General features: G+C 47.2%; 1 protein-coding gene across 1 annotated transcript in view; it reads left to right on the forward strand.

Annotated features, from left to right (window-relative positions):
- LOC106889947 (tetraspanin-15-like) overlaps positions 1 to 12,051 on the forward strand; it is a 74,077-nt gene that overhangs the window by 40,720 nt on the left and 21,306 nt on the right. The window contains exon 6 of the mRNA XM_014945469.1: positions 10,606 to 10,659. Within this exon, the coding sequence (XP_014800955.1) occupies positions 10,606 to 10,659 (54 nt within the window). The remainder of the gene's footprint in view (positions 1 to 10,605; positions 10,660 to 12,051) is intronic.

Consider the following 12,051-nt stretch of genomic DNA (forward strand, 5'->3'; position numbering starts at 1 on the left):
AGAGCTTATTCCCATCTGTAGGGTTCCTTGCTTGATCTGCCTTGAATATCTTGATCTTTCTTGGTTTCCACTGCTCGGTTTGCACAGTTTTTCATTGTGCTGCTCTCCAAGCTCACCCCACAGGGGTTTTTTGGTGAGTTATTCTGCCTCTGTGTTCCCTGTGAAGAGCATCTTCTGGTCCACACACGCATGGACCATACCAGGATATTTAGAATTCCCGGTCTTGATGGGAAACTGGTGCCCAATGCCTGAAAGCTTTTTGATAGCTCCCACAATTGCCATGGAGAGAGATGGAAGAATAAAATAACATATGCTAAAACTGCTCCAGGGCTGTGGCGATGCTTAGATGGGCCATCTAAGGTAAGTATCTTTACCCAAAATGTCATCAGTAGTTGGCCAAGCTCTTGACTCAATGGGAAAATTGCAGATATGGTGTTTTCATGCAGTAGCTGGAAGGAGAGAAGAGCTCTGGGACTGGTGAGAGCTATGTCCAGTCCAATACTGGGGCTTGGCATAGTCAGCTTTAATTTTTTTAGGTGTGTTGTTGCATATTCTGTCTCATATCTAACGCTCGGAGCCTGCCAGGGGTTGGCAGGATCCATCCTCTACCCTTGAGCCAACCTGCAGGTCGATAAAACCATCCTCATAACTCCTTTTTTTTTTTTTTAACCAAACTTTTGATACGCTGCTGCTGTTCCCTTGCGTTTTCTACCCCACATAGTTTGTTTGAGGTACTAAATATTAATTTAAGTAGTAAATTAAAATGCCTTCATAATTCCTGCCGTTGAATCCCAGCTGGATGTGTTTCCCTTTTGTCTCTCGAAACCCAAGGTTTCGAGGTTCCTGAGCTTCAGCGAAGGAATGATTCATCTCCCCCAAGTACATCGAAAAAACAAGTAGAGTCAGGATTTGAAGTTATTACCCACGTCCTTAAGTGTGTGACTGGTCCAGAGAAACTTTAATGTGTCATCTGATTTTCCAGAACTGTTGAGAAGCCATTCCTGGGAATTTGGAGGTGTAGGTTTGCTCATGTTTTGAGTGAGGGTATTTGGTTCACCTTTTATTTGTGTTACTGTGGGGAGGAACCACTTGGCTTGAAGCATCTGGCAAATGAAAAAAAAAAAAAAAAAGTGGAAATAAGCCCAAAAAACTTGAGATCTAGGAAAGAAATTGTGATGATGTCACGTCTCCAGGGTTGGTTTTGGAGAGCAGAGCCAGGCCTCGCAAACAAAGCTGCTTTCAGATGAACTTTGAATGTTCTCACCTTGGCCTGGTTTCTCTCTTTTCATTATGGGTTGAAGTACCGTGAATATGTGAATCTTATCTCCCGCTTTGAAGAAAAGGAGACTGTGAAGCTCCTTCTTCTTTGATGTAGCTGGAATTTAAGGCTGGTGGTGCCCTCCATGCTCCCATATCTTGTCTTAAATACCTGCTTTTGACTTTTGGAGTTATCCTTAATGAGCCAAGCGCATTAAGACTGGGAGCCCTCTGAAGGTCTCAAGACACCACTGATTTTGAGAAAGATCTGAATCTTTTTCAAGTTTTATTCCAACCTCCCCTATGAGAATGCTGTAATTCAGATCACTCTGCATGAATGATAAATGGATGGAGCTAGGAGCAGTCGGAAAGTCCGTGCTGGAGCCATCCTCAAGGAGCCTCGGCAAGGAGGAGAGACCGCAGATCTCCAGATAAAGCAGATTTATTTGTGGGAAGGTTTCTGTATCTCCAAACATATGAGGATCAGGTTCAAGAACTGTTCAAGGCCAGGCTGGAGGAGGCTTTGAGCAACCTGCTCTAGTGGGAGGTGTCCCTGCCCATGGCAGGGGGTTGGAAACCGATGATCTTTAAGGTCCCTTCCAACTCTAACCATTCTATGATTCTATGATTTATCATATAATCTCACCCCAGTTTTGCACCATTTTTCCCCATCTGCTTCTTCACCTGACATTTTATTAAAAGTTTTCAGGGGGAGAACTTCAGCTCCAGGTCTCTCTCTGGACTATCAGAAGTTGTGGCCACTTAGAGTGTTGCTGATGAGTCGTTGACATCGGCACATTTTGTCTCGTAGCGAGAGAAGGAGCTGTGAGAGAACGTCCTGCTCATTGCTGGGAGCTTTTCTATTAACGTTTGATTTCCAAACCAGGACCAGCAGTAGCGTCAGTGATTAAAATCCAGACTTGCTTCGTCCTGAGGGTAGGACCGGGGAAGAGCAATGCAGAGGGAAAAACCGCTTTTAAGAGACGGTAAATTGGTTTTATGGAGCTTGAGTAGCCCAGTTCACTTTCGGAGGATGGAAACTGGAAGGAAGGATTGGACCCAGACCTGCTTTTGGGATAAAACACAAGGTCAGAGCAGCCTGTTATCATTGTTTAGTGGTTATTCTTGCCACTTTCCATATTAAAACCCTTGTCCATGCATAGGTTAGCTGGCACACGGCTTATTTCATAGAATCATAGAATTGTCCAGGGTTGGAAGGGACCTTTAAGATCATCTCTTTAGGTCAGGACAAACCAAACTACGCTCCTTAAAATTTAAATTTTGCTCAAACCCTCTCTCAAGTGATACTTCAAAATAGAGCTGACTGCCTTCACACATTTAAACCAGTATCATACAGTAAAAAAACCCAAGTAATTATGGTCCCAAGTGCCAGACATTAATATTTTACCAGGATGATGTGGCAAATAATGTGGCTTTACCTGTCGACACCTACGCGGTCTGGCTGCCTGTGAGCAAGCAGATATGGAAATAAATTTCCCTAAAGAAAATAATACTTATATGTTTTTATCACTTGCTTTTGCTGAACTGCTGCCCTTTGCAGCCCTTGGACGTGAGGCTGGAGACAATGATGACTCAAAAAGCCCAAGGTTTGCCCCAAGTCAGTAACTGCAGCTCTTCTGCCGCTCCTCAATTTATCTTTTTTTAATGGTTTCCTGAGCACAGGTAGAAGAGGAGAGTTCAAACCACTTTGCTGAGCGCAGGATTTGAATTTCAAAGAGCTGCCGGGGCTGCGGTTCTTGCCGAGTGGCTCCCAACTCAAAGGAAGGCTGGGAGGGCTGGAGGGTGTTGTGCTCCCAAAAATCCTCTTTTCTTCTTGGGGAAGATTAAAGGCAGCTCTCACCAGCGCGGCTCCTTCCAGCACCTTCCTCCCAGGGTGATGGTTTTCCCCATAATGAGCCCGTGTCTCATCGGTGGCGGCGACAGCATCGGTCCTCGACACCGAGAACTCCTCAGATGCCACCTGCCAAGACTCTTTCCTGAGCTCTCTTTGGGTTTTTTATCCACTTGTTAACAATTCTCTGAGCGCCGGGAGCCAGCATGAAAGTAAAACCCACACCAAAGCCTGTCTCGGGTTAGGAGAAATAAATCCTGGCACAACAGTAGTTTGGGCTAAAACTCTCTTTGTAGTGAAGAAAACACCCTGGTGAGGCTTCCCAGCAGGTAGAAACCCTCGTTGGAAGGATTTTGTACCAAGTTTTGCATGTTTGTACAAGCAAATGGCAAAACCTCCTTTGTAGCCTGGGGATATCAAATGGGCAGCAACAGCCAATATCCCTTGAGGTGTTTTTCTCCTCTTCTTTCTAAGCAAATTTGCAAGCTGGTCTCTGTCTCTGACACAGGCAGGGTTAAAAGCAATACAGGAATTAAAGGCAGGGAGACAGAATATAGTTGTAAATCTGTGGGTTGGTGGCTCCTGGCCATATCTGCCCATTGGGGCACAGGAGGAGACCAGCAGGACCCCAAGAGCTGGTGGCTTTTCCTGCTCCCTTTGGGCAGGTATCACCTGGGGCAGGAGGGGGAGCAGAGGCTCAAACTTCACCCCAAAACTGCTCCTTGAAGAGTGAGGTGCTTAAAGAAATGAGGAAAAACCTGTTTTTTTTCTGTCTTAGGAAGCACACGCACCTCTCCTGCCCACTTCAGCCTTTTCTTTCCAGGGGGGAAAAATGTAAAGATTTCGAGCTTGTTTACCAAGAGGAGGGATGACTTGATATATAATAAGCCCACTTTTATTCTGCGGAGAACAGAAAATGACTTTCATTAAACTTTTTTTTTTTTGTCTTTCTTCATTGTGCGAACAGAAGGGGAAAAAAAAAAAAAAAGCTTTTTTTTTTTTTCCTTTGTAGCTGCAGCATTTGATCTCTAATTTAACTTGACAGGAAGAGAAATCCCTGTTAGACTGCGGAGCCTTATTAGCATTTTGTCGAATGGCACCAAGTAGCCGAGCTGCCTTCCAGAGCCAAGAAATACATTCATTCAAGGCGCTGAAAGAGCCATCTCTCCTGCGCGCCCCGGGAACGGGACGGATTAGTCACCTGTAATTAAATCAGTGAAGCATGAATGAGCCTGATCTTTTCCCGGGCTCGTGAAAGCAAGGGTGCCTCCAATAACTGCGTGTGCGCATGTAGAACCGCCACACGCCTCTAAAATGGGGCTAAATGGGGATAAACACCCACTTTTCTGATTATTTTTTTTTTACGCGGTGTCTTCAACTTCCTTTTTAGGGTCCTGGAAAGAGGATGATGATGGGGGCTCTCAACGCAGCAAAAAGCTGGAGGGGGATTTGGCGGTGGGCTGGAGGTGTCGAGGTTCCTTCAGCTGCACGTTTCATCTTTCTCCTTTTCTCCTTTTTTTTGTAGTTTTCTTGCTGTGGTGGCGATGAGTATCGGGACTGGGGGGTCAACCAGTACCACTCCTGCAACGGCAGCGGGCCGCTGGCATGTGGGGTGCCCTACACGTGCTGCGTCAGGAAGGTAAGGCAGCCCAGGCACGGAAAAAAACCTTTATTTCAGTCAGTATTTAAGCAAAACACCCTCTCCCAGGTGGTTATTGCTGCGTGTTTCTGTGCTATCAGGTTTCTTATAAACAGCATTGCCATCTTGCACAGCGGTTTGAAACAGCATCGATGTGAAATGGTAAAGAAACTAAAAAATATATATATTTCTATGGGCTGCACTGTATTTTAGTAGTTTTAATGAAGAATAAATATCAATGCGCTGGGCTGTCACTGCATTCCTCGTGCCAGAGAGCTGTTAGAAGTGCCGAGTTCCTGTTTTTCAACCCGATACGTGCTATAAAATGGTTTTGAAGGATCATTTTGCAAAGAAATAGCAGAATCTGAAAAGGACTCGGCTGCATCCTGGCGTGGATCCCCATGAGCTGTTGTCCTCTGCTCTCCTGTCCACGAGGACACGTATCTCGGGGGGGGTTTGGTGGGATATGGGGATCGTGTTTGCTGGTGTCTGCTCCTAATGAGGAGGTTTTGGAGGGTTTTGTTGAAAATGGGGCTGGGAGAGGTATTTGGATAAAGAGCCACTCTTGTGCAACGGAATAAATAAAGGTCTCGTGAGCACCTGCCCTTGCAAAGCTGCGTTTCCAACAAGCTGTGAGTTGGGTCAAACGGAGATGGAGAGAGGGGGGAGTGGATTTTCAGAGCTGTTTGGGTCTCCTGGGCTGATTTTCAGAGTCGAAAATCAAGATACTCACCCCCCAGGCAGCGCTTTTCAGCTCAGTGCTTCCACACCGTCTTGTTTAATACGAGCGGCCGCCTCGTTGCAATCAATCTGACACATGCTGTGGGTAAAATGCCAAGAGCTGGGCCAAGGAAAGGGGAAAAAAAGGCAACTATCCCTGATTACTGTGGCCAGAAATGCTAGAAATGCTGCTAAAAAAGATTTGCTAAGCGTAATCCTGGCAGTAGAACCTCCTCAGGGTTCAGAGCATCAGGAGGATCGGTGTTGCCTCTGAACCCTGGCCGTGCCCCAGGTTTTATGAATCACAGAAGGAAAATATATCGTCAATCTGATATTGGTTTGGGGTTTTTTTAATGGAAAAAGAGGGAAATCTGAGGTGTCTTAGTTCTCACTGGAAGTCTGACATGCAAATCAGCTCCAAAAATAATTGTCATCTCTAATCAGGGCATTGATTAAGAATCTTAAAGCTCCTGAAGATGGAATTAGAAATTCACATGTTGTCCTTTTGTGCTACGAGTGAGGATGTGTTGGAGAGAGTCAAGTGCATTTTTAGGTATTTTTACACTCCCCACTGTTTTGGGTGACAATTTGGCAAATGAAAGACTTCAGCACAGCGGGCAGTATTGGAGACAGAAGAAATCAGACACTATTTATAGCGATGGTAGTAGATGATAATATAGTAGGGTAAGAAATAAGGCAACTTTTTGGCTTCCCATTGCAATGAGCTGGGTCTGGAGGATGCTCTGGCAAAGGACTGGAGCAGCCAGCTCCTGGGAGGGAAAGTCCACAGTAAATCACAGAATCACAGAATGATCTGGGGTTGGCAGGGACCTCTGGAGATCACCCAGTCCAACCCCCTGCCAGAGCAGGGCCACCCAGAGCAGGTCCCACAGGAACGTGTCCAGGTGGGGTTGAATGTCTCCAGAGAAGGAGACTCCACCACCTCTCTGGGCAGCCTCTGCCAGGGCTCTGCCACCCACAAAGACAAGAAGTTCCTCCTCATGTTTTGATGGAACTTCCTACATTCAAGTTTGTGCCCATTTCCTCTTGTCCTGCCCCTGGGCACCACTGAAAAAAGACCGGCCCCATCCTCCTGACACCCACCCTTGAAGTATTTATTAAGATAATATACGTATCCTATTTATAGGTATATCCTACCTATTTATAGGTATAAATGTATCCTCGACATTTGTTTTTTTTTAAGAATTAAAGCCCATGAAGGTGGCTCTGACAGCCAGAGCACTTTTATGGGAAGCGAGACCTCACCAAATGCATCTAAATCTCCATGAGAAATGTAAGCCCGTTCTCGGGGAGAGGAGTAACCAGGTAGATAGATGTAGCCTCGTTCTTCAGAGCGTTGGGTTTGGGCACTGCAGGGCACTGTTGGTTAAGAAATCAGCTCGACGCAATATCAATAGTACATGAAATGGATTAAGAGAGCCAGCTCCCTTGGGAGATTTCTGCTGTCTGCAGCATGAAACGAGTTCATAACAACTTAGTTTAAACAACAGAGTGAATCCCTCTGTAATTGCATTTGTTGGAAGCTCCAGCACATCTATTCGTAGCTGTTTGCTGAAATTGCAAAGCTGTCGTAGGGGGTTTTCCCTGGGGGCTGAGAAGGAAGGAGAAGAACCTCTACACCTCGGGATGAAGAAGGTACTTGTGTGATGTGATCTGGACAGACCTGGTTGGGTCTTAGCCACGTGCAAGCCCTGCTGGAAAGACTTTCCAGCAAAATATCATAGAATCATAGAATGGTTTGGGTTGGAAGGGACCTCAAAGATCATCGAGTTCCAACCCCCCTGCCCTGGGCAGGGACACCTCCCACTAGAGCAGGTTGCTCAAGACCCCATCCAGCCTGGCCTTGAAGTTATATGTTACTTGAGGGCTGAATAGAAGATCTTGTGTTGGCCCTGGACCTGGACGAATAACCAGGGACAACCTGAGCATGTGTATGAATTCTTCCATGTTGGGTAGAGATGAACAGGATGGTCTCTCTGCTGTGAATAGCCTTATAACTAGTTATAAATCCACTGGTTTATAGGACAAGAAACCCTTTTCTTCCTGCATCCTTCTTCTCTACCTGTGCCATCATGAATGAGAGATGGAGAACAAAGCATCTTTTTGTCTAAGAGGCCCTTTGAGATTTAGTAGAGAGGTACCAGAAGATGGCATTTGGAAACGTAATGTTGTGGAAAGAACAAAAGATGCTGATAGGAGCGAGCTTGCCTGAAGGAAGGAGCGTGAAACATGGACTAGGAGGTTGGTGACAATACGTTTTCAACTTGTCATTAAATACAAGCCATAAAACCATGCAGTTTTCCAATAAAATACTTCTTCTGTTACAAGACCCTCCAAGAGCTTTGTGTTCCATCCCCTGGAGCGTCTTTCAGGGCAGGCTGAGTTGCATTAACAAGAGCAGATGTCTTCCAAAAATAGAGGATAGCTCATCTCTGAGCTTGTAGACCTTAAAATCTTCCCAGGAAGAAGGAATGGGCAAATACGCACCTACTTGAGGATGTGAGACTGGATCTTCATCTCCAAGTGGTTTTCTAAATGGTTTTCCAAGGCACTTGTGCCTTCTCCCGGGAAGCTGCAGCCTGGCTGTGCCTCTGCCAAGCCCAGTGTCTCTGACCCACTGGTGAAGTGCCACCATAGACATTTGGCACTGATTTTGGGGAAGGAAAGCAAGTGGTTAAGTAAAAAGTGTAAGGATTGTGGTCTTGTGCCCTCGGTGGGTTTTAAACATCTACACGTGTTGCTCTTTTGTGATCCCTGAAGGCATCAAAATGCATTCTGGAAGAAGAAAAGCTTCTGCCTGGTTTTATCAGAAATTTCAATTCAGCTCTGACCTTCTCTTCCACACAGGACCTTGATAAAAGTTGATTGAGGCTAAAACCTCACTTTTCTATCTTCCTCACCTTTCCCAAATACAAGGTGTTGAGGGAATTGCTCAGACAGACGGGCAGGACTGGAGACGATTGAGAAACCACAAGAAGGAAGAGAAGTGGTGATGAGTTTGTGCTGTAGCCAGATGGGGCCAAGTGATGAGCCCAGTAGAATGCAATGATGTTTCACCAGCCAGAGTCCTCTGATGTCCATGGAAGTGAGGCCGAAAAGCAAGGACAACTGAAAGCTGTTGAGAAAAGTAGCTAATTTTTTTATGCAAAGCAAATAGGTGGATCCTTGGTAACGTATGTGTTTCTTTCATAGAATCATAGGATGGTTAGAGTTGGAAGGGACCTTAAAGTCCCCTTTTAAGGGACACCTCCCACCAGACCAGGTTGCTCCAAGCCCCCTCCAACCTGCCCTTGAACCCCTCCAGGGATGGGGCAGCCACAGCTTCTCGGGGCAACCTGGGCCAGGCTCTCACCACCCTCCCACCAAACAAGTTCTTCCCCACATCTCAGCTCCATCTCCCCTCTTTCAGGGTCAAACTCTTCCACCTCCTCCTGGGGCTCCCCTCCCTCATCCAGAGTCCCTCCCCATCTCTCCTGGAGCCCCTTGAGGGACTGGAAGGGGCTCCAAGGTCTCCCCAGAGCCTTCTCTTCTCCAGGCTGAACCCCCCAACTCTCTCAGCCCCCCCTCCCAGCAGAGGGGCTCCAGCCCTCCCAGCATCTCTGTGGCCTCCTCTGGCCCCACCAACAGCTCCATGTCCCTCTGGTGTTGGTGGCCCCAGAGCTGAACCCAGTGCTCCAGGTGACAGCATTTGCCTTAAGTTACCTTTAAGTTGCAAATTCCCCTTATGCTGAAGGTTTCCCACTTCATGGTCCCACCCCTGGATGAGATCCCTCTCGTCGATGCTGATGGGCGCTTTGCTCCCCATCTCCAGTTTCCCCTGCAAGTCTTTCACATGCTTGGGGACTAATTAGTCTCCTTAACGATGCCCACTTCGTAAACAGTGTTTTGAAGCGGTGAGAGGTGGGATTTTTTGATAGGGCTGTGAGTAACGTGGTGGCTACAGAAGCTCTGGGTAAGGTAGCACTGGAATAATTTCCCTGCCAATTAGAGGAGGAACGAGCTGCAGCTTTATGGTCGGAGCCTGTCCGGAGGTGCACATTTCTTTTATGCTACATCTTGCAGGAAAGCATAATTTACACCTAAATGTGCACATTTCTCCTTTTCATCTCTGTGCCTCCGAAGAACGGGATGTTTTTGTTTTGTTGTTCTGGAGCTTTTACTGGTTGTCAAAGCCATCTTTCTGAGAGCGTAATCATTTCAGCACGTTGTTATTTTATGGGCACGAGGCCCCTTTGGAAATACAGGGTGTTATGGGAGCTGCTGTTTGATCTATGAAACAAGCCCAAAAAAAACCCCAAACCATCAGAAGATCAATGGACCTGGAGGTGCAAAGTACCCAACTAGCTCAGGATGTACTAGAGCTACTCTCCGGCTTTGATTTATTTGGGATGAGCTGGAATCAGTTTTGTAACCCAAAAAATGTACCACTTTCCATCCTGACAGAAGCAGAGGAGTTAGGTTTGAATTTATTTTATAAAGGTCCCAAACAGCAGGGTTTGGCCAGGATTTCTCTCGTTCGCTGTAGCTCTTGAAACATTTTTGTTGACCCAAAAAGGTCGAAGCCTTGGGGTTGTCTAAAATCCTCACATTTCTCCCCAAAATGCTGGAAGACTTTGGGGAAATTCTTGCTTGATTTCTGGAGAGCCCAATACATTTAATCCCTGTGAAATTCCCTTTATTATGAAGGAGAGAGACGACTGACGGTGTCCGAAAAGGTGGAATTAAACAGGGAGAAAATCCAGGGAATGTGTTGAAAGAGCTGCTTTGCTAAATGCTTGTGTGATGTGGAGGTGGTCCCAGCTCCAATCGCTGGGAAAGGGATGGGGGGACCTCAGCATCCTCCGAAACAGCAGAAACCACGGAGAAATACGGTTTAAACCCTAAATAAAATAAAAAACCTCAACAACTTATTGCCAATGTGCATGGCTTCAGCGTTGCATTTGGGGAAAAAGGAGCCCGCTGCAGCAAAGCGGTGTTCAGGGGTAGCCTTGTGCGACACTGAATGATCCAGGCAACGAGGCGAGCTCTTCTATTTCTTATTTTTTTATTCTTATCTCTTATATTTCCCTTTTAGCTTCCTCCCAGCTAAGCCTGTTCACAAATTGTCTGTTCTCAGGTCCCTGGAGAAGTCATTAACACCCTGTGCGGATACAGGACGCTTGATAAAGAGGTAATGTTGCCTTTTTCCTTTGTACGTACGAGATTTGCTTCTCCTTCCCCAAATCCCCTAAAACAAAACAGTTATCTCCAGGTAAGCTCTTCCCCACCGCGGGCGGCTGCTGTGTATAAATTAATTTTTATTGCTTTTCCCTGGCATCTCAGGGTGATGCTCGGGCTCATGACATGTTTGGGTGGTCCCTGGAGGCTTTGGCGTGGTCTTTCTGTATCAGCCCCGGGAAATGCTGGTCCCAGGTTGTGTTTTGAGGCTCGGTGGCAGGAGAGAAGCTGCTTTCTGAGGCCTTCGGGGGTGGCCGCGGGGCTGTATCACAGCAGAGAGCTGCAGTGCCCCCGGGCATATGGTCTGTAGCTCCCAGGGACGTTTTTTTGGAAGAAAACCCAAGGAAAGGGCCAATCCAAGAAATCAATTCCCAAACACTTGTCATGCAGTGCTTCTCCTTTGGTTTGTGAGGAGGAGCAAATGCAAGAAATAACATCTCTCCCCAAACCCAGCGTCTCTCCCCAAACCCAGCATCTCTCCCCAAACCCAGTGTCTCTCCCCAAACTCAGCATCTCTTCCCAAACCCAACATCTCTCCCCAAACTCAGCATCTCTCCCCAAACCCAGCATCTCTCCCCAAACTCAATGTCTCTCCCCAAACCCAGCATCTCTCCCCAAACCCAGCATCTCTCCCCAAACCCAACCTCTCTCCCCAAACTCAGCATCTCTCCCCAAACCCAACGTCTCTCCCCAAACTCAGCATCTCTCCCCAAATCCAGCATCTCTCCCCAAATCCAGCATCTCTCCCCAAACCCAGCATCTCTCCCCAAACTCATCATCTCTCCCCAAACCTAACGTCTCTCCCCAAACCCAGCATCAGTTCCCAAACCCAGCATCTCTCCCCAAATCCAGCGTGTCTCCCCAAACTCAGCATTTCTCCCCAAACCCAGTGTCTCTCCCCAAATCCAGAATCTCTCCCCAAACCCAGCGTCTCTCCCCAAACCCAACCTCTCTCCCCAAACCCAGCATCTCTCCCCAAACCCAGCGTCTCTCCCCAAACCCAACATCTCTCCCCAAACCCAACGTCTCTCCCCAGACCCAGCATCTCTCCCCAAACCCAATGTCTCTCCCCAAATTCAGCGTCTCTCCCCAAACTCAGCATCTCTCCCCAAACCCAACATCTCTCCCCAAACCCAACGTCTCTCCCCAAACCCAGTGTCTCTCCCCAAACTCAGCATTTCTCCCCAAACCCAGTGTCTCTCCCCAAACCCAACGTCTCTCCCCAAACCCAGCATCTCTCCCCAAACCCAGCGTGTCTCCCCAAACTCAGCATTTCTCCCCAAACCCAGTGTCTCTCCCCAAATCCAGAATCTCTCCCCAAACCCAGCGTCTCTCCCCAAACCCA

The sequence above is a fragment of the Calidris pugnax genome, unplaced genomic scaffold, assembly GCF_001431845.1.
Source record: "Calidris pugnax isolate Ruff unplaced genomic scaffold, ASM143184v1 scaffold120, whole genome shotgun sequence".
Classification (NCBI taxonomy): domain Eukaryota; kingdom Metazoa; phylum Chordata; class Aves; order Charadriiformes; family Scolopacidae; genus Calidris; species Calidris pugnax.